This window comes from Nomascus leucogenys, chromosome 17, assembly GCF_006542625.1.
Source record: "Nomascus leucogenys isolate Asia chromosome 17, Asia_NLE_v1, whole genome shotgun sequence".
In the NCBI taxonomy this organism is placed as follows: Eukaryota; Metazoa; Chordata; class Mammalia; order Primates; family Hylobatidae; genus Nomascus; species Nomascus leucogenys.
The window spans coordinates 84,791,585-84,813,651 of record NC_044397.1 but is presented as its reverse complement, the minus strand read 5'-3'; the positions used below and the strand labels follow the sequence as shown (position 1 = coordinate 84,813,651).

At 58.8% G+C, this 22,067-nt stretch overlaps 1 protein-coding gene across 1 annotated transcript; it reads left to right on the top strand.

The window, feature by feature from the left end:
* The first annotated feature begins 1,435 nt into the window (after positions 1 to 1,435).
* Positions 1,436 to 22,054, top strand: ERFL (ETS repressor factor like). Its single transcript, XM_030797138.1, has 6 exons — positions 1,436 to 2,116; positions 16,549 to 16,628; positions 19,412 to 19,646; positions 20,038 to 20,233; positions 20,332 to 20,449; positions 20,861 to 22,054. The coding sequence occupies exons 2-6, from the start codon at positions 16,562 to 16,564 to the stop codon at positions 21,307 to 21,309; spliced, it is 1,065 nt and encodes a 354-aa protein (XP_030652998.1). The 5' UTR covers positions 1,436 to 2,116; positions 16,549 to 16,561; the 3' UTR covers positions 21,310 to 22,054.
* The last annotated feature ends 13 nt before the right edge of the window (positions 22,055 to 22,067 follow it).

Below are 22,067 nucleotides of genomic sequence, written 5' to 3'. Positions count from 1 at the left end.
GTACAGGCAAGTGAAGGAATTCTTGTTTTCTGGCAAAATTCTTAATATTTTTAATGAGATTATTCGGAAGCAGCAAGCTCACAGCAAATGCGTGTTTACTTGGTACTTGGTGCGGTACCAGCTGTGCTCCACGTGCCCTGCGGTTTAACCCTCCCAACCACTCTAGGAGGGAGGTCATTATTGTCCCATTTTGCAGATGAGCAAACTTGAGGCTCCGGATGTTTAGCGACTTGCCTGAGTGAGTGGTGAGCGGGAGTGAGGCTGAACCCTGTCAGGCAGGGCTGAAGTTCTCCTCTAGCCTCTCAGCACCTCCGTCTCAGCACCTGGGCGCTGGTGGGGTTGGTGAGATCCCACAGAGCTGTCCTGGCCCCCATATATCCACCTGGGGACTGCTGTCTTGCCGTGAGGCCTATTTTCCCCTCTGGGAGTAGGAGCCTCCAGGGGCTGCCCAGGTGAGAGCTGCCTTTCCCCAGAGAAGGTGGTGTGGGGCTTGGCGGGGTGGAGCCTGACCTGGGAATGGGAGATAAATGTCGGGGGGTTGGGGAGTGGAAGCGGGAGAGAGGGCAGGGTGAGGGGCAAGGGGCGAGGGGCAAGGGGCAGGGGAGGGGATAGGAGGGTAGACAGTGAGGGTGAGGGTCAGGTTGGGCCAGCAGGTCCAGCCGGGAGTTGAACTGTGGGTCTGACCTGCCCTGAGGCTGGTCGATATTGACTTGTTATTTCAATGGGAGCAGATCCGGCTGGGCGGGGCCCTTCCCTGTCACTGCAGGTGTGCGTGTGTGTGCCTGTGACCTTGTGGGTGTGTGAAAGGGAGTGTCAGTGTGCCAGCCCTGGGTTCTGCCTATGTGTCAGTGAGGGCTTGTGTGTCCAGGCTGTGTGTTGGGAGTGGAGTGTGGCTGTGTGTCACTGTGCATCTGGGTGTCTTTGTGTCCAGTTTGTGGGTCAGTGGATCAGGGAGTGGCTGTGGGTTGGGGAAGGTGTGGTGTGCAGGCTGTGTTTGTGCATATGTTTCTCTATGTGTGCCTGAATGGCTCCGTGTGCGGGTTGTGTTTCCACTTCCTGTATTACCCTACGCATGTGTGTGCTGCGTATACAGATGGCAGGTCTGTGTATGTGTGTCTCTGTCTCTCTGTAGGGTTGTGTGTCCCTGAGTGTGTGTTTGCACTGTCTTATTGTATCCATATGTCCCTCTGTCCGTGTGTCTCCTATCCAGGCTGCGTGTGTGCGGGTCCGTGTTCCAGTCCCGGTCCAGGTTTGCGTGTCCAGCAGGGGTCCTGGCCGCATCGTCGCTACCTCCACCTCGCGCCTGTCCGTTTGTCCGCGCGTCCTCCTGGGGAGGAGCGCGGCGGAGGGGAAGGGAAGGGGAGAGGAGGGGGGTCTCTCCACCTCTCCACCCACCCCCGCCCCACCCCCACTCCCTCAGTCCCGGGATCGAACCTTATTTAGAGTCGCGATTCGACATCTGTTTTCAAATTTGATCAGCTCTGAACTTTATTTTCCGAGTTTGAGGAAAATTATATTCCATCGATCGCGCCCCCGCCCCCTCCCCCGCGCCGCCGCCGCCGCCTCCATATATCTGCGAGTCGAGCCCAGCCGGGCGGCCGCGAGGGCGGGAGGCGCGCGGCGCGCAGAGGAGTGGAGGGAGGAGGAGGAGAACGAGGAGGAGGAGGAGCAGGAGGAAGAGGAGGAAGAGGAGAAGGCGCAGGAGGCAGGGCCGCTCCGCGCCCCCAGCCGGCCAGGCTGTCCGGGCGCGCGCCAGCCCGCGCTCGCTGCGCTGAGCTCCCGCCCGGGGCTCCGTCCTCAGCTCTCCGCGTCTCTGCTCTCTTTGCGCCTCTATCTCGCTGTCTCCCTCCCTCTCTGCATCTCCCCGTCTCTGCTCGTCTCCCCGTCTCTGTCTCCCTGGCTGTCTCTCCGTCTCTGAGTCTCTCCTGTCCCGGCGTCTCAGAGACTCCCTCTCCTCGTCCTCTGGGTCTCTGCCTTCCTGGGGCTCCGGGCATCTCCCCCCACCCCGCCCCTCGCCCCGGTGCCCCCTCCCCAGGACGCCGCGGGGGCCATGGCTGCGGGATCCGAACTTTAAACACTTCTCCCCGGACCGGAGCGGATGCGCAAAGCCCAGAAAGTGAGTGAGCGCCGCGGGACGGCGCAGGGGCGGGGAGGGGGCGGGGATTCCCGCCCGAGGAGGGGGCGGGCGCGGGGGTGGTCCCGGGAGGCCTGAGAAGCTGGGCCTCCGAGCCCGTGGAGGGGTAGGCGGATGGGGTCATCCGCCCCGGCTGTAGGGGGCAGGTGGGGCAGCGCCCAACTCTGGGAAGGTGGGAGGTGGGTAGCGCTAGAGGTGCGGCCTCGGGACAGGGGTGCGAGATTTGGGGGCGGGGAGGGAGAGCGAGTGAGAGCCACGGAGATGGGGTCTGCAAGAGACTGGACTGAAAAATCTGGGAACGGGGATTGGTGGCCGACCTGAAGGTGGATTTGGATGTTTGGGGCTGAGGAGTCTGGATATTTGGGGCTAGATTCTGAGTGGGGTTTAGAGGTCAGGGCTGAGGGCTTGAATATTTGGGACCTAGGGGCTCAAAGCCAAGAGACTGGAAACTTGGGGCGGAAGATCTAGATATCTGAGGTTGGGAGCTGACTGGGGCTGGGAGTCAGGACTGGGGGTGTGGATATCTGGGACTGGGGGTCAGCATAGGAGTTTGAACTTGAGGGGGCCAGAAGTCTGGATTTGGAGTTGGAGTTCAAAGCTAAGGGTCTGCTAATTTGGATCTGGATATCTGGGGTCTTATATTTGGTATGAGGGGTCACAGGGTCTGTGGGAAGGACATTTGGGCCAATTCTGGGGTCTGCACACTTCGGGGCATGGAGTACAGGCCTGGCCCTGACCTTCGTGGGGCCGGGGCTCTCTGGGACACCCTTTCTATCTATCATTCCACCACTGTCGCAGGGCCCTGCTGGGCTACTTCTGTTATCTCTCCCCTGGCTGGGTCTCTCCTCACTGTCTCTCTGTCTCTGTCTCTCACAGCATCTCTGTGTCCACCCCTAACTCTCCCAGGATCTGTCTCTCTATCTCTGTCTCTCGCAGCATCTCTCTCTTCCTTTTTGGGTCCAACTCTTAGACTCTCTCTAAATCTCTGTGCTTATCTTTCCCTGTGTCTCTTCCTCTCTCAACATCTCTGTCTTTCTATCTCTCTCTGCCTCTCTCTGTCTCTTACTGTCTCTCCGTCTCTGTCTCTCCCAGCATCTCTGTCTCTGTCTCCCCCTCGCTGGTTTCCGCTCAGATTAAGCCGGGGACCTAATTCCAGGCCCAGGATCGAATTTTCTGGCAACAAAGGGAAATAGCGAATCGATCGGTCGCTCCGGAGATTAAGAGACAAGCGGCGCGCGGATCTATCACGGCTAAACGGCCCCCCCGCCCGCTCCCTCCGCCCGGCCGGCCCGCCGAGGCCCAGACGCGCTCCGCATCGCCAAGCAGCCTCAGGAGCCCTGGCTGCCCGGCAGGCCGGCAGCTGGGCTAACTCTGTGCCCCGCCCAGGGCCAGAGCCATGGGAGGGACCCGAGAGCCAGAACTTGCTCCCCAGGGAGGGGAGGACAGGGGAGCGAAAGAAATCGAGGCGGCAGACCATCTGGCAGAGTCACACTGTACCCACCTGTGGCCTCAGGTAACTAACCTTTCACTCACACCTATCAATGCACCTGTCACATCCATGTTCCCCCTTCAACTCCCCAAATCTGGACTTCCAGGTAACATCTATCTCCTCATACCTGCCTGCACACAACACCTGTCCTCCATACCTGTTCCCTTCATCTGCCCTGGAGGTAACACCTATTTCCTCTCACCTGCACCTTCAGGTAACACTCGTCCCCCTCACACCTGCCCTTAAGATGTCTGATCTCTCAGGGAGCATATGTCCCCTCTTACCTGCCCCTCCAGGTAACACCTGTTCTCTAAAATCTGCCCCTTCCACTGGAATCCCTGCATTTTATCTTATTTCATGCCACACTGGCCCCTTCCTACCTGTCCATGAGCCATCCCACCTGTCCCCTAAAGCTCCAAACTCACCTGTTCGTCACACATTCATATTTCTTCACCTCTTCCTCCTCTCAAGCAGCACCACACGTGCACACACTCACACACACATTCCTTCCTTTGCACACAAGCACTCACACGTGCAACCTGCTAACCTGTCCCCTCAGGTAAGGCCTGCCCCCGCCAGTCCCCAGCCTCCTGGCCCTCACCCATCCGCCTCTGTGATAGTGTTGCACCTCCTTAACCACCCCAACACCTGCCCCTCCAGAAGAGCTGGCCACACACAGGTCACCTAAGAGCACACCTGCCGCTCACACCCCTCTCTACCTGTACCTGACTTCCAAGGTACACTGACTTCCGAGGATTCTCCCGTGCCTGTCTTTCCTACTTGTCATTTCGGGTTACTCATCACAGACAACAGAAGCACCTTCCCCACCTGTTTCCTAACCCCAAGCACCACCTGATCACCAACCCACACACTGGTACCCTCCTCATGGCCTTCCCTGCCATCATGCCTTCCTCCAAGCCCTTGTCCCCTCAGAGTTTCCCTGTCCCACCTGCACACTTGCTCACCTGTGTCTCACTCCTTCTTGCACTGTCTTTGCCTCTCCTGGTCTCTCACTGTCTCTCACTTTACACAACATTACTTTACACACACACGTTTGGGGCAGGAGTCTGTCCTTGGCCACAGGTATCTGTGTCACCTGTATACCTGTTTTCCCACACCTGTCCCTCAGGTACTCTCTATCCACCTCTCTTCTTTCACATATACCTAATTTCCCATGTTTCTCTCTCTCTTTTGCTGCACGAGGTCACACAAGTAACCCCCTACACCTGCCGTTCCTCACCTGTTTATCCCGGAGAATCCTCTGCCCTGGTAACACATTCAATCATTTCCTCAGCAAACAAGTACCAAGGCTTCAACACCCCCTACGCATACCCCCACTTAATCTCTCTTTGCTTCACATCTCTTCAGCTGCATCTAGGGGACACCTTCTCCTGGAAACAGCCCTGTCCCACAGACATGCACCTGGTTCCCCACACTCCAGCCACCTCTCTCCTTTTCCTCCCCACAAACATCCATGTGACCGGAGTCCCTTTGCACCTTTTGCAAGCATTGTGAACCCACTGCACACCTCTGCCCCATTCTCTGCTATGTTCACTTTCCCTACCTGTCCCTGCAGCCTGTCACCCCCACACCTTTAGGAAGAAACCTTCAGATCTCTCACACCTGTCTCCAACCTGCTTCTCTCCAGAAACACCGGTCCCCTTTCCTAGCACATGTCTCTGACCAGCTGTCTCCTCGAGGAGCGCCTTCCTCCGCATGCATAACACCTGTAGCATGTGTTAGACACGTGTCACCTGTTCCCAGCCACCCCCACACCTGCTCCCCGCACTGCACAGCATCTTAAATCCGAGGTTCTCTGACTTCAGTGTGCATCAGAAACACCTGGTCCAGGTATCGCTCTCTGAGTAGCAGGTGCTTGTAATGTGTGCCCCACCTGTTCTACCACATAACACCTGCCCTCCCCATATATACTGATGGCGACGACAAGAATGAGAATGAGGGTGAGGGTGATGGTGACGGCAGCTCCCGATTACTAAGGCCACCATCCATCTCTGTGACAGACACTAAATTCTTCACACCCATTGTCTCATTTGTCCTCACAGGACCCTCATGAGTCAGGCACTTGCCTCTTGTCCCCATTTTACAGAGAAGGAAACTGAGTCCAGAGAGTTTCTTTGAGGTCCCAGAAACAGGTAGATGTTAGAGATTTGAGTCAAATCAAGGCTGTCTGACTTCAGAGACTGCCCTCCTAGCCATTCAGGTGTCCTTGCCTCCCCCATCTGCCCCTCAGGTGACCTCCTCCCTCCACAGACACACCTATCCACCTAGGGACTTTGGTGACACTTGCTTCTCCATTACCTCCCAACCCCACCTCCCCTACACTCCAGGCTCACTTTCTCACCCTCCATTGACTCCTGGGGCTAAGGCTGTCATTCCACATGCTCACCCCCACCTCCCCCACAAGCTGTTTGGGGCCAGCACAGCCCCCTCCCAGGGCACCGCCACCTCCCCAGACACACCCCCAGCACAGCCCCCTCCCACACACCCCCACCTCCCCAGACACCCCTCCAGCACAGCCCCCTCCCAGCACACCCCTGCCTCCCCAGACACCCCCCCAGCACAGCCCCCTCCCAGCACACCCCTGCCTCCCACACCACCCCTCCCTGCATGCTGGCCTTTCCTTTCCTCCCACCCTCACTTTCATTTCCTTTCTCCATTTCCACCTTTGCCACCACCTGCCCCTATCTCCTTGTCCCTGTCCATGTCTGCCTGTCTGATTCTGAGTCTCTCTGTCTCTCTTGGTTTCTGGCCTCTCCACTCCTCTGTCCCGCCCTGTCTTTTTGTCTCTGTCTGTCTGTCTCCCAGTCTCTCTTTGTTCTCTGTATTTCTCTGGTTGTCTTTGTGTCTGTTTCTCTCCATACAGGGTCTTTACAGCTCTCTGACTCTCTATCAGTTTCTCCATATCCTGGACTCTGTATCTGTCTCCTTGTCTCATCTCTTTCCTCCTTTTCTGTCTCTGGCCCTTGCTCTGTCCTCTGACAGTACAAATATTGGGGGCCTGGAGTCATACTGACCTGCATTCAAGTCCAGGCTCACCTCACCCGTGTGGGACTTTGGCCAAGTTACTTTTCCTGTCAGAACCTCAGTTTCCACATCTGTGAAATGGGCATCCATCATGGCAGTTCCTACCTCACAGGTGGTGGTGAGGATGGGGTGCTGAGGGAAGCAAAAGGCCTGGGTCAGAGGGGGCGCTGAACTTCCCTCTGTGGGTTCCCCCAGCCCCCTCCCGCCGCTTCCCTAGGCTGCCCCTCACATTCCCTTCACCTGGCTGTCAGTGGGAGTGAGTGTGTGCAGGGTGGAGAATGGAGGGAGAGATGGGCAGAGGCATCCCTGCCAGCCAGCCCAGGCCTGGGCATGGGACCCGGTGTGGGGCTGGGGACAGGGATCGATCCGCCTCGGCGGCAGTGCGCGGGCCAGGATTGCATCTTGTCACAATAATTTATTGCTCTCATCCCGTCTGATCGATGGCGCTGAATTAGCACCGCGCCTGATGCCCCTGGAGCCCTGAGTGCCCCCCCAGCCCGGCTGGACCCCGGCCCTTGTGGGATCCCTGGTGGCCCGGCACCCAGCTCCAGCCTCAGCCTGCCCAGGCCCCGCCCCTCGCCCTAGCCCTCAGGCCTGCCCCACTGCCTCCAGTCCCTCGTCCCTCGGAGTCTCTCTCCGGTTCCCAGTTCTCTGCCCGTCATGTTTGCCCTCCTGGATCTTTGACCCCATTTCTGTGTTCCTCCTTTTCTCTGACCCTGGATCACCCACTTCTCCCCATTTTTGTCCTCAGTTCCTTGTCATCTGATTCCCTGTCCCTGTCTGCTCCCACTTCTCAGTCCCATCCATCTGCCCCTCTAGCTCTCGGCTCCATCCCTATTTCCCCAGCCCTCTGACCCTGTCTCTTTGCCCTCCTCATTTCTGTCCCTTGATCTCCTGCTTTCTGTCCCTTTGATCTGCTATCTCTGTCTCTCTGATTCCCTGCTGAGCACAATTTAATCTGGATTCCACCTCAACGTCATTTCCTCAGTACGCTCTTGGTGCCAAGCCCCGGGGCTCTGTCGGGATGCCTGAGCCCTGGCTCTTGGTGGTTGCCGTCTAGAAGGACTCTGGGTCTCTGGGCTCCCTGAGTAGCTGGTTCTGGTGTACACCACACCCCGCTTCAGCTCGCTGCCCCCACCCCTCCAGCATCACCAAATAACAGTCATTTCCCTACTGTCTGTCACTCTGATAGAGGGGTGGGGCCCAGTGTGGAGTGAGGCTGGGGGTGGAGGTAGAATGAAGGCAAAGGTGGGGAAGGGGCGGGAGTTGGGGATGAGGACCAGGAGGAGAGGTAGAGGATGGAGCTGGGGTCTGGGTGGGGTGGGGCCTGGTGGAGGTGAGGAGGAGGAGGGGTAGGGTGGGCTTTGAAGTTGGGGTGGGTCAGACTCCCAGGGGACACCAACCTCCTAGGACCGAAGAAGGGCGGGGTGGGGCGGAGGACGAGGAATCCACACCTTAGATCTGCCCGCCACCGGGCCCACACCTGAGCCTTCCGCTCCCACCTCCAGGGCCGGGCTTGCCTGCATCCCTCTCCTGCCTCTGCCCTAATCCCTCAATTTTCCGCATCTCTGCCCCCTCCTCTCCTTCCTCCCAACCCAGGGTCTCCAGTGCGGCCCTCGCTCTCCCGTGACCTACAGCTTTCTAATCTACTTTGTCTCAGCCTCTCTGGTTCACTCCTTCTGCCATGTTTCCCCACCTCGGATCTCCCCCCGCCTGTCTCTCTATCTCTGTCTCTGTCTTCTCTCTGCGTGTGCATGTGGCTACCAGTCCGCTTCCTGTTTCTGTGGGACCCATCCTTGTCCTCTGTGTCTCTTTCTGCCTCTGTGCCTTCCCCCGTGGGGTCCTCGCCTATCCCCCTCCATCTCCCTCTGTGTCTCACTCCTGTTTCCTCTCAGTTCTCCAGTTCTCCACCCCCTCGGTCTCTCTTCCTCCCTGCATGTCTCCCCTTGTCTGTGTCCCCGACCTCAGCCTCCAGCTCCTCCATCTCTCTGGGTCTCTGAGGGGAGGCGGGGTCCACGAGTGAGGTCGGGGAGCAGCCAGATCGCCCTCCGCCTCGAGGTGGCGCCTCCGCCCTCCCTCTCCCCTCCCCCAGAGCTGTTTGGTAGGCGGGGTGCGTGGCACTGCGGCTCCCACCTCCCGGGGGACGCTCCCTCGCCACCCCTCAACTGACACCATTCGGAGCGCTGTCCGCAGCCCCAGGGACATCGTGCAGAAACTGAGACTCAGGGAGAGAGACAGAGATGCAGAGACACACAGGGCCCGAGGCAGAGACAGAGACAGAGAGGGAGAGACAGAGGGAGAGGAATGTGGGTCTCCACCCCTGCCCTCACCCGCAGGCCTCTCTGTCTCTGGCCTGGAGCCTCCCCACCTCTCAAGCGAGGGTAGCAGACACACCTTCCCCAGCCTGGGAAGCCAGTGCCCTGTCTGTCTGCCATTCTGTCCCTGTGTGTGTCCTGCACAGTGCAGTCGAGGCAGAAGACCGTGCGTGTGTGTGCGCACGTGCACATGACTGTGTGACTTGTGTCACAGTGTCTGTGAATGTGACCTGTTAGACATGCGTGTTCCTGGGCACAGGTGACTAAGTATGGGTGCTGAGTGGAGCCACACATGTCCTGTCTGTGAGCGCGTCACGTCTGTGAGTGCGTAACATCTGGGTGTGTCCTGTCTGTGAGTGCATCATGTCTGTGAGTGTGTCATGTCTGTGAGCGTGTCATGTCTGTGTGTCACATCTGAGCGCGTCACATCCAGGTGTGTCATGTCTGTGAGCGTGTCATTCTGAGCGTGTCACATCTGTGAGTGCATCACATCTGGGCATGTCCTGTGAGTGCATCATGTCTGTGAGCATGTCATGTCTGTGAGTGCGTCACGTCTGGCTGGACGTGTCATGTCTGTGAGTGCGTCATGTCTGGACGTGTCATGTCTGTGAGTGCGTCATGTCTGGGCGTGTCATGTCTGTGAGTGCGTCGCGTCTGGGTGTGTCATGTCTGTGAGTGCGTCACATCTGGGCGTGTCATGTCTGTGAGCGTGTTGTGTCTGTGCATCACATCTGTGAGCACGTCACGTCTGAGTGCGTCACATCCAGGTGTGTCATGTCTGTGAGCGCATGTCTGTGAGTGCGTCATGTCTGTGAGTGCGTCACATCTGGGCGTGTCATGTCTGTGAGCGTGTCATGTCTGTGAGCGTGTCACGTCTGTGAGTGTGTCACGTCTGTGAGCACGTCATGTCTGTGAGCGCGTCATGTCTGTGAGCGTGTCATGTCTGTGAGTGTGTCATGTCTGTGAGCGTGTCATGTCTGTGTGACGTGTGTGGTGCTCAGCTGCGTCTGGTGCGACCGTCCAAAGCTCTGGAGTTGTGCCGTGTCTGGTGTTTTCACATGGTGTGGCTGTGTAGGGTGGGCCTCAGGGACCTGGGGCAGCTCTTATCTCTGAGGGCAAGATGAGGAGGCTCAGTCCCAGGGAAACAGGGTAGAAGGACGAGTGAGTGCGACCCTGAGAGGACCCCGGCAGCTGGGCTGGTCAGTGTGGGTGTGAGGGACACAGCTGAGGAAGAGCCCCCAAAATCTTGTGTGTCACAGACCAGCTGTGTATTTGTGTGGCACTGTGTTGGTGTTCAGGGGTTGCTGTTGTGTCTCTGAGCTTGTGGGCTTGTGTCTGAGTCTGGGTTCAGATGTGGACGTGTGTGTGTGTGTGTGTGTGTGTGTGCGTGCGCACGCACGTGCATGGTAATTTGTAGGAGCTGATTGTACCAGTTTGAGTGTTGGTTCATAACAATTGAGTGAGGGATATTGTGTGTCCAGCCCTAAAGAGCACTGATGACTGCTTGTGTATGTTTGATTGTGTATGTTTGTGTGGTTGCATGTTTATGTGTGGCTGTTGGATGGCGCATGTGTGTGCAACTTGTGTGAACTTGTGCCAAAGTCTGTGTGTGAAGCTGTGTTTCTGGTGTCACCCTGTGTGCTTCTGTGTGTTTTCTGTGGGTCTGTGTGTTAAGGGTGACTGTGATTTTGTGTGTGTCCCTGTGGAGATTACAAGGTGTGGTACTGAGAGAAGTAGTAAGCTGCGAGTGGTGTGTAAGTGTGGTGTGTGGTATGTGTGTTGTGTGTGGCATGTGGTGTGTAATGTGTGTGGGTGTGTGTATGAAGTGTTGTGTATGTGGTGTGATGTATAGTGTCTGTGGTATGGTGTGTATGTGATGTGTGTGGTGCGTATGCAGTGTGTGTGTATGGTGTGTGTGTGTGGTGTGTGGTGTGCATGTGGTGTGTATGGTTAGTGTATGTGGTGTGTATGATGTGTGTGTTGTGTGTGTGTGTAATGGGTAGTGTATGTGGTGTGTGTGGTGGATATGCAGTGTGTGGTGTGTCTGATGGGTAGCGTAGCGTGTGTGGTGTATGTGAGAGTGATGTGGTGTGTGTGTGTGGTGTGTATGCAGTGTGTGGTGTGTCTGATGGGTAGTGTAGCGTGTGTGGTGTATGTGGTGTGTGTGGTGCGTGTGTGGTGTATTTATGTGTGTGTGTGATGTGATGTGTGTGGTGTGTGTGATATGGTGTATGTGGTGTATGTGTGGTGTGCGTGGTGTGTGTGATATGGTGTATATGGTGTGTACTGTGTGTGTGTATGTGGTGTGTGGGGCTAGGTGTGTGTGTGGTGGGGGTGTGTATGTATGGTGTGTTTGTGGTGTGCGTATGTGGTATGTGTGGTATATGTGTGGTGTATACGTGTGGGGTATGTGTACACCCCAGGCACAAAGGCACCCCCAACCAGGGTCAGGCCAGAGCATTTCATGTGGGCAGTGTGGGAATGGGGGTGGCGTCCGGGATGAGGGGGGGCACGCCCATGCAGGAAACCCCACATCACCCCTGAACCCTCTCCTCTCCAAGTCAGGCACAGGGTCTGCTGGTGCCTGTCGAGGGCCGTCCCCTGAGCCTGCCCTGTGTACACATGGACGTGGCCGTAGTCTGGACGGACAGGTGTGTGAGCACATACACAGTGTGTGACCACAGGGAGCCGGCTTCGTGCACCTAGATGGGACAGGGTGTTGGGGGCTCGTTTGTGTGGCGACAGATGGGTGGGGCTGGCAGCTGGCCCATGGCTGGGGCTGTGCATGGTGTGTGTGTGTGCCTACTAGTGGGCGTCACTGTGGGTCTCTACTGTGTGCACAGATGTGTCCTACATGGGCGTGTGGCGTAAGGAGGGATATGTCCCCAGATTGTGCCTGAACGTGTGGCCATGGGTGGGTGCAGTCGGGGTGTGTGTGTGCATGCGCGCGTGTGCTTTGGGGCACAGCGTGTGCATGCGGGGGCGGCGGTGGGAGAAGGGTCTTGGGCCGCGTCTCTCTCCTCTTTAGACAGAGCCCCGGAGAAGATATGAAATTTAAAAAAAAAATCAATTTTCATTCCACTTGTGCAGATTGTGTTAAGGGGAGGTGGGGATGGGGGGGCCTGGGTGAGGGATGAAGGGGCTGGTGGCGGGGTGCGAGGCCCGAGGCGGCTCCCGAGGCCGCTGGCGCAGCTTAGAGAAATCAAAACAACTGGTTAAACCCCAGCCCCGGGAGGGGGGGCGGGGTGATGGGGTGTTAGGAGACAGAGGCAGAGAGAGATGACAGAGAGCCCGGAGACAGAGAGGGACAGAGACAGAGAGAGACACCCAGAGAGAGAGATGGGGGAAACAGACACACTCAGAGATGGAGATATTTAGAAAGACAGGCAGGCCAATATGAGCAGCAAAGACCCTCAGTGACAGAGACAGACAGAAAGACGCACCGACACCCGAAGGGGCTGAGAGAGACCAAGAGACCTGTGTCTCAAGAGACAGTCACAGAAGCAGGTCTGAGACAAGGGCACGTGTCACATATGTGCGCACACACACACACACGCACCTATGCAGAGACACACTCAGGAAGTTCACAGACGGAGGGACAGGCAGACAGATGGGGATGGTGGGAGCAGGAGTGGCAGGGGCCTTGGGTTGGGGTCATCTCCGAGTGCCCACCCCTACCCAGTGTGTCTGGGTGTGTTTGTGTGTACCTCTGCAGGGGCCGCTGTGTGGGTCCTATGGGTCCGTGATCTTGGTGTGTGTGTGTGATTGTGACTGTGTCTGCGAATGGGTGTGTGTGTGGCCGTGTGTGTTGGCTGTCTGGGTTGGTGCTGGTGTGTTTATCTCTACGGCTCCATGAGTGACCAAGTGCATATGTATGCACTCGAGGCTCGGTGGTGCTTGGTTGTGTGACTGTGTCTGTTTCTGTGTGCTGTTGTCTCAGTGTGTGCTGTGTGCTTGGGAATCTGGGTTTCTGTATTTGATTGCGAGCCTCAGTGTGTGATTATGTGTCTACACAGTGTGTCTAGGATTTGTGATTGTGTGTCGTTTCTGTGTGAAATTGAATTGGTGTGTGTATTTGCGTAAAATTGTGTGTCTGTTTCTGTGCGTCTGTGACTATGCTGATGTGTGTGTGTGACTGTGTGACAGCGTTGGTGTGTGACTTTACTGACACGTGCATCTGTGTGATGTGGGTTGTGTGTGGCAGCAGTGGTATGCATTGCTTTGTTGGTGTGTGTCTGTGATGTGTGGGACGTGGTGCCGTGTGTGACTTTGTTGACGCGGGCTCATGCAGTGTGTGGTGTGTGATGGTGTGTGTGTGGCTGTGCTGGTGTGTGCATCTGTGCGATGTGTGCTGTGTGGGACGTGGTGGTGTGCGTGCCTGGGTTGGTGTGTGGGTCTGTGCGGTTGTGCTTGGCAGGGAGAGAAGGGAGGAGGGCCTTCGCCTGCCCAGCGCCTCTGCACACCGCTTCGCTCACATGCGCACACACATTCGGTGCCATGGCTGCGGGCGGTAGAGATGGGGGGCGGAGGGGGGGTGGAGGAAGCAAAATAAAATTAAAAATTAAAGCTTGCCTGGAGTCCCCATCCGCACCACGCCGGCCGGCGGGGAGGGGCGGGGGGTTGTGGCTACTCCCCCTCCACAGCCACTGGGGCTGGAGCCGTTTGTCCATCTGTCCGGCTGTCCTGCCAGGCCCTGTTCGGCCCTGCAGCCCCAGGCCCCGCAGGCCGCGCTCCCTCCATCAGTCGATCAGCGATCAATGGGGCCAGGGGGGCGCCAGGGGCAGGGTGAGATCAAAGGGACCCCAAGAGACAGACACCGGGACAGAAACAGAGACAGAGACATGGAGATGGAGACATGGAGACAGAGACACAGAGACAGGGAGATGGGGCATGGAGACAGAGACAGATGAGACAGAGATGGGGGACATGGGACAGAGACAGATGAGACAGAGATGGGGGACATGGGGACAGGACAGGGACTTGAGAAGGAGGAGATATGGAGACGTGGAGACAGAGACAGGGGTGTGGAGACCCCAGACATCAAAACAGAGCCATGCGGAGACCCAGAGACGTGGGGACACAGAGACATGGGGACACAGAAGTGGAGACGACGTGGGAACCAAGAGACAGGGAGGCGTGGAGACCCAGAGACGGGAGAGACAGACGGATCGAGATAGGGTGGCAGAGGCGATGGGCAAGGGCAAGGGGTCCAGGTCCCCGCGGGGCCTGACACAGGACCAAGGCTGGGCACAGAGACGAGGAGAAGTGGCCACAGAGACCGCGAGATGGCAGAGACCAGTGTGAGACATGGCGGGGGGAGTGTGGGAGAAGGGCCCGGAGCGCCGATCCCACGGCTCCTCGTTATAACGTGTCCGGAGGAGGCGGCGGGGAGTTGAAAGCGTCGGGAAGAGAAATCAAAACCAACACGGAAATGAGAGGGGCCAATAGGGGGTGGGGGCGGGGGGAGGAAGGAGGGGGACCCTGAGAGGCAGAGAAAGCGGGAGGTGGGAGAGTGATGGGTGGGGGAGAGGTGTGGGGGAGCGGGGCTGCTGGAGAGAGGCGGGACAGGGAAAGGGTGGGGGCAGAGACAGAAGCAACAGAGATGGTGGAGGGGGAGGGAGAGACAGAGACAGAGATAGTGGAAGGGGAGGGAGAGACAGAGACAGACATGGTGGAGGGGGAGGGAGAGACAGAGACAGAGAGAGTGGAAGGGGAGGGAGGGACAGAGACAGAGACAGAGATGGTGGAAAGGGAGGGACAGAGACAGAGATGGTAGAGGGGGAGGGAGAGACAGAGATGGTGGAAAGGGAGAGAGAGACAGAGACGGTGGAAAGGGAGGGAGAGACAGAGATGGTGGAAAGGGAGGGAGAGACAGAGATGGTGGAAGGGGAGGGATAGACAGAGACAGAGATGGTGGAAAGGGAGGGAGAGACAGAGATGGTGGAAAGGGAAGGAAAGACGGATAGCAGAGATGGGGAGAAAGTCATAGGGAGACAGAGATGGACACACTGGGAAGATGGAGAGACAGACGGAAAAGAAGCAGGGGTGGGAGATGGAGAAACAGGAAAGAGACTGAGGGGTGGAGGAGGAGATGGAGAGAGAGGGAGAGGGCAGTGAGGTGGGGAGAGAGACCCCCTTGGTGGAGGAGAGAGACAGAAATGGAAGGGAGATGGTGGGGGGAGACGGAAGGGAGAAGAGACCAAGTGACGGGGAGAGACAGAGATGGAGAGGGAGAGATACCGAGATGGGGCAGATGGAGAAAGATGGAGAGACAGGTGTGGGAACAGAGGGGGCCTGGGACAGGGGAGGCTCCAGGAGGCAGATGGGAGGTGGGGGCATTTGGGGTTGGGGCCTCTGTGGGGAGACCGGGCGAGTCTGAGGGGACATAGGGTGTCTGAAAAGTCTTGTCCAGTGTCCAGGGGGTAGGCGGGGCTCACAGGGGAACACAGTGTGGGCTACCAGGGTCTGAGGGGTTTCTGGCGGGGCGGGGTGGGGGGCACACGGGAGCAGTGCGGAGTATCAGGGTGTCTAAGAGGAGTGGGTTTTTGAGAGCATCTGGGGGGGCTCCAGGAAGAAGATGCTCTAGAGGTGGGGTCTGAGGGTGGCAGTGAGGGGCTGAAGTGCCTGAGGGGAGGAGCGCCAGGGCAGCGTGTGTCTGCGGAGGGGTGTGAGAGGGAGTGGATTCCAAGGGTGTGTGTGTGGAGGGGAGGCGCCGTAAGAGGGGGAAAGGTGCGGGGAGACTGGAGTGAGGAGGGGATGGAGTATCTTAGGGGCGTAAGATATCTAAGGAGAGGGAGTGTCTGAGGGAGGGGGTCTGACAGGGGAGGCAGATGTGAGGGGAAGGGGTGTCTGAGGAGGGAGGCAGATCCAGGTGGCAGGGGTCTTCAGGGTGAGCAGCAGGTCTGGGGTCTGTGGACGCCTCTTGCAGGGCGCTGGGGGCTGCCCTGTGGGACAGAGGACTGGAGGAGGGGGTGCTGGGCCTGCACCCCTGCAGCCCCTCCTGGGCCGCTGCGGGTCAGGGCTGCGCCTGGGCTGGAAAAGCCCGCCTGGGGGTTGTCCGGGTGGGGTGGGCGTGGGGGCAAGTTATAGAACAAGATAAATCTGGGGCAGCCAGAGAGAGAGACAGAGGGAGACTCAGAGACGCAGGGACCGACCGACCCGGGAGGTCAGGCGGGAGAGCGGGGACGGGAGACGGCAGCAGAGACGGTGCGGGGCGCGAGCGGCGGGCGGGCGGGTGTGAGAGCCAGCGAGTGTGAGAGCGTGAGCGAGTGGCGGGGAGTGGGGAGGGAGGCTGGGAGCGGCGTAGTTAGTGATGGAGGCACCGAGTGAGGAGGAGGCTGCGGGAGGAGAGGCTGGGAGGGAAGGAACGGGGTCTCGGGCCGGCAGCGGCTGAGGACAGAGCGGTGCCTGCGGGAGGGAGTGGGCAGGAGGGATTGCGGGGAGAGGGTGTCAGGCTGGGGTGGGGACCTGGGAGAGGGGAAGGCCCCGGGCAGCGCCCCGCTGGCTGACCTGTGTCTGTCTCTCCTGCCCACCCCGTCCCCGTGTGTCCCTCCCGGCCTCTGCAGGGCCGGCTCCGCCATGGACTGTAGCTGCGTCTCCGACCTTCTCTTCGCCCCGCCCGCTCTGCCGGCTCTCTGGACCCCCGGTAACTGGCCCGGACCTCCCCCACCCCTTCCCTCACCCTTCAGGCCTCCCCAGTGAGCCGCATCCCCCTTCTCTCCGTGTCTCCACGTGTCTCACTCTAGTCCGTGGGTCCTTCTCTCTCAGTCTTGGTCAGAGTGCCCCAAATCAAACCGCTTCTGAGAAACTTGGCTAAAAACTTCGCAGCCAGATTCCCCTGCCCCCTGCCTGCTGGGATATGTGGGTCTTCTGGAAGGGTACGGAGGTGAGTGAGGGGTGAGGACAGAGGGGCCCGAGGCCCAGGCATCCCTGCCGCGCACGTCTCAGCCTGCTCCCGTGCAGGACCTGTGGGGAAAGAGCAGGGACTGGGCTGCAGGGGGCACTAGGCCAGGCATGGATGGACAGATAGACAGACGGCACTGCCCAGTCAGGGGGACGTGCAGGCACAACCCGGCCAGACCGAGACCCAGGAGAGAGGACAGCTTGCTCAGAGTGGAGGCTTGGAACTGGGGGTGGTGGACGGTGAAGCTGGTCAGACCCCATGCTGATGTGCAGCGGGAGGGGTGTGGGTGTGTGTGTGTGAGAGAGAGACAGAGACAGAGACTCTGTCCTTGGTTATTTGGGGTCTCATTTCAGAGTGTGTCCCTGTGTCACACTTCAGTGTTTCTAGAAGGGGTCACACTGGAAGAATGTGTCTGCACAGCCTGTCTTTGTGTGAGCTTGTGTATTTGCTTGTACGTGCACATCTGAGGCTACTTGAGTGTCTCTGGGCTAGGCGTGTCTGCATTTTGGGATGGGGGTGTCTGCCGGCTCGCCGACTGTGCCTCTGCCTGAGTGGGGTGAGGAGCCTTTGCCTGTTTCTTGTGGTCTGTCTCGTGGTGTATGGCGTTCCGAATGGATGTCTTGGTGCATTTGGGGCTGTGGGGGGGATGCATCCCTGGGCCTCTGTGTTGGGGGCTGTGTCTGGTTTTCAGCGTAGGGTCCATGTGCACATGAGTGAATTCTGGGGGTTTTTCTATCACGTGTGTGTGTCTGCCTACTGAGTTTGGGGGTCCTCTCTCTAGCTGTGCCTGTGCCTCATAGGTACGACATATATGAGGGTGTGCATTCGAGGACAGATGGAGTATCGAGGCTGGGTGTCCCACTGTCACCTTGGGGTCCTGTGGGTGTGTCTGTGATACAGTTGCCTCCCCAGTAGGATGTGTTCTGGGTGTGGAATAGGTCAGAGCTGGCGTCTGGATCCAGCCCTGTCATGGGAGGTGAGAAAGAGCCCAAAATGAATTGAGATACAAATTCTCCCTCAAGGAGACTGCCTGGAGCTCCCCGGCCTTCAGGCCGGGAGGCACAAGCACCCACTTTTCTATACCAGGCAGCCTGGGTGGGACCCTGCACCCCCTTGCCTTCCACCTCTGAAGTTCTAAACCAGAGAGCGTAAGGGCCTGCCCGTAATCACACAGCAAGTGGACACGGCGATGCTGGTCTCCCCTGCCCAGGCGCACAGGAGTCTCCTCTCTCCCGCACTGCTGCCAGCTTTTTATGGACTCACTCTGCCTTCTATTTTCATGCCTGGGTCTGGGGTCTCTGAGGAGGGGGAAGGGGACAGAGGATATGGCATAGGAGTGAACACAGAAATTGGACCCAGGGCTTGGGGCCTTCTGCATGGGAGGTGAGATTTCAGGGTGCCCAGCTCCTGGGGGTATGTGGACAGTGGAGTACCCCCTCTGCATGCGAGACGTGATGCTGAGTGAGTCGGGGGTGTCAGTGCTGACAAGTGGGTGCCTCTGTGTGCGGGTTTGGGTAGTTGCTCTACTGACATGCTGCCACCCTGTGTGTCTGGGGACATGGATATCTTGGTGCTGTGTTCACCATCTCCATCGTACAGTGTGTTCTTTGGGCATTTGGGGTCCTGTGTGTGTCTTGTCATGCATTTGTGTTGTTAGTAAGTCCTAGTCTTGAGATGTGTAATTGTGTGTTGTGATGGGTGTGCACTGTGGGGTTGTTGAGATGACGTGACCTTGAGTCTTGTGCAGCCTGTGTCTGCCATGTCAGCCTTGGTGGCCCCCAGCATGAGTGTGGCACTCCGGTGTCCCTGTGTCCCAGTGTGGCTGTGTGTCTCAGGCAAGTGAACTGATGTCTGTGTGACATGTCTTCCGTGGGCATGTGTGTGTCCACGCGCACACACACACACCCTGTTCTGGACTGCTCTTGGATGGACATGGGCATGGATATGGGGTGGAGGGGACACAGGGACGGGAAAGGTACAAATACACAGGCAGGTAGACATACACAGAGCCCCAGCCTGGATATGCCAGGATGGGTCAGTGGGGGACTCTGGGGAATGTCGAAAGGTGGAGCAGGGGACAGGGAATGGGGAACAGAGACAGCAAGAGCTGGGGGCACTGCAGGGTACAAGAGACCAGAGACCTCCTGGCTAGCTGGGGGCAGTGAGAGGACTAACGCTATTGGAGGCGGGTGCCCCTCCCTCCCATTCCTCCTCACTGTCATGGGTGCAGGAAGCCAGTCCCTCCCAACTCCACCTCTGAATGCTGAGCCTGGGGGAGCTATGCCAAGGTAGGGGATCAGACTGGTACCAACCCACAGTCCCTGGATGACTGGGTTCTTGCCCTTATTTGGATAATTTGGGGACCAGACACCAGGGGAGGAGGTTTGGAGAGTGGGAACCAGGTCCCTAAAGATGCCTGAGGTTGGAGGAGAACTAGATGCCTCCCAGGTTACTGAGTCCAGTAAGACCCAGAGCCCTGGACATGGCATCCTGACCCCAGCCCACTCCCTGCCTCCCATCCCCAGGGTTTGCCTTCCCGGATTGGGCCTACAAGCCAGAGTCATCCCCTGGCTCAAGGCAGATCCAGCTGTGGCACTTTATCCTGGAGCTGCTGCAGAAGGAAGAGTACCAGGGCGTCATCGCCTGGCAGGGGGACTACGGGGAATTCGTCATCAAAGACCCCGATGAGGTGGCCCGGCTGTGGGGTATTCGCAAATGCAAGCCCCACATGAATTACGACAAGCTGAGCCGGGCCCTGCGGTGAGGAAGGGCTCGGGGCTGGATCCCACCTTGTCCTTTGCCCCTCACTGTCCCTCTGGTGCCCCCTCTGCATCCCGGGGCAGGTTCCTGCTGGATCCCACAAGGCACAGGGCTGTGCGTGAATAGCCACCATCGCTACTTCTGAGTGGAAGGGAGGCAAGGAGGAAGGACCCCTAAACCTGGGCTTTGGAGTCTCGCAGGGCAGGGTCCCCGCTCCTGCCTCATCCCTTCCTTGCCCTGTGATCCCCGTTAAGGGACTTCTGTGAGCCTCAGTTTCCCCAAGTTCTAGTGCTCTGTGCACCATGCCTGGGACAGCATACGCATTAAGATACCCCAGATCCTGCCCCAGGGCTCCCCCTGCACCTCCCCAACACCACCGCTCTCCCCACAGTTACTACTACAACAAGCGGATTCTCCACAAGACCAAAGGGAAGAGGTTCACCTACAAGTTCAACTTCAGCAAAGTCGTGCTTGTCAATTACCCGCTGCTGGACATGGCGGCAGCTGCCACTGGCTCCCCACTCTTGCTGACCCCCAGTCCCTTTGGGGGGGCCCCAGGGCCAGATGCTCCTCCCCTCACCCCTGAGGTGAGTCTGGGTACTGGGGTCCTGGAACCGAGGCACTTGGTGCCCACTCTGGGGAGGGGACAGTCTGAGCAGGGCGGCTTCCCCCACTCCCTCTCCAGACCCTGCAAACCCTGTTCTCTGCCCCACGCCTGGGAGAGCCAGGGGCCCGGACACCCCTGTTCACCTCCGAGACAGATAAACTGCGTCTGGACAGCCCTTTCCCGTTCCTGAGCTCTGGTAAGAGCCTGGAGGTTCTGGGGTGCTGGGGGCATGGTGGGAGAAGCTGCAGGCTTGAGGGAAGAGGATGAGAAAAGAGACGGGGAAGGGGGCCCAGGGCCAGGCTGTAGGGTGTGTGTGTGTGTGTGTGTGTGTGTGTGTGTGTGTGTGTGTGTGTGTGTAAAACCCAGAAAAGGATGTGACATGAGGGAGGGGAAATGAGGGGGACAAGGGCTTTCAGGGGTGCCTAAGGAATGGGAAGACAAGTGGGGGAGTGGGAGGAGATGGAGTTGGGGGAAGCTGTGTGAGGGGGTAAGATGCCATGTAGGAGTGATGTGGGGAGATGGGGTGGGATATGGCAGGAAGGCAGCCCCCTTTACTGGTCCCCAGGCAGGCAGGCGCCCCAGCCTGACCTACCCCTGTGCCCCCCAGGTGCCCCCAGCTATTCCAAGCCCCCTGGCCTGCTGGGTCCTTATGGCCGCGCCTTCCCTGAGTACCCCTGGAACTTTAACCCGTACCTCACGGGCCCCTTCCCCAAGCTGCCTCCCTCTCTCTACCCCCCGCACTTCTACCCCAACCCTCTGGCCAGTTCCCTGGGCCACCTGCCCTCGGCAGGGGCAGGGGGAGGCCCCACAGCCGTGCCCCTGCTGGCCTCGACAGGGGAGGGCCTGGGCCCCGAGCGCCCCTCGGGCCTGGCAGCGGCCCCTCGCCTGGCGCTGCCGGGGACTGGGGGTCCAGAGGCTGCCCTTGGTGGGAAGGAGGACAGCGACTCGGAGCTGGAGATCACCGACGTCAGCGGCTGCAGCTCTGACAGCGAGGGCGATGAGGGTCTCCCGGCGCCCCCCAAGGCAAAGGCGGGCAAAGGGGGGGCCGGCAGCTGAGCCGGCAGGGGGCAATAGATTCTGCTGAGGCAGGGACCAGGGCGGCTGCCCGTCTGCCCTTGATGCCTGGCCCAAGGCCCAGGACCAGCCCTCAGCACCTCCCGGGTCTGGGCACGTTGCTGCCCCAGTCTCCTTCCCCAGCCCCAGAGTGGGGGGTCTCACTTCCCCCTCCACAGAGGACAAAGGGAATGTGATGGCCTCCAGCCTCCTCCCCAGGCTCCAGTTTGAGGGGGGTCCCCGCCTGGCCCCACTCCCAAAGTGCAATATGGCGCCCAGCCTTCCCCGCCCGCCCACCCCTGTGCTATGCCCCGAGTGTTTGTGTGGCCGTGTCTCCAAACCCCCTGTGCTGGCCCCAGTCCTGACACCCCCCACATAGGCCCCCCTGGGGACAGGGAGCTCAGAGCAATAACCCCGCCCCCAGCCCCCACCCAGGAGGGGCCCCCTCCCCACCAGCTCCCCATGATCCCGACAGTCACCTCCAGAGAGTTTTACTACAGAAATAAAAGAACAGAGAGTGAGACTCGGGGTGCCCAGTGCTGAGCATGGCGGATCGGGGGTGGGAGCTGGAGGGTGGTGTCAGGGAGACGCCTCATACCCAGTGTGTGTGCAGAGTGCCTGGGGAGTAACGGTTCAAACAAAGAAATGAATGAATGAACGAATGAATGAACAACTGGAGGGAGGTGCGGAGGCACAGACCCAGGAAGTCAACGCCAGACAGTCACAGAGAGTTCCAGACGCCACGCCAGGCCCCACCCCGC

Excerpts from the sequence above, each read along its gene's own strand:
- ERFL (XM_030797138.1), top strand. The coding sequence starts at position 16,562 with ATGGACTGTAGCTGCGTCTCCGACCTTCTCTTCGCCCCGCCCGCTCTG. Across the intron at positions 16,629-19,411 it reads GCCGGCTCTCTGGACCCCCG|GGTTTGCCTTCCCGGATTGG; the intron begins GTAACTGGCCCG and ends TCCCATCCCCAG. Across the intron at positions 20,450-20,860 it reads TTTCCCGTTCCTGAGCTCTG|GTGCCCCCAGCTATTCCAAG; the intron begins GTAAGAGCCTGG and ends TGTGCCCCCCAG.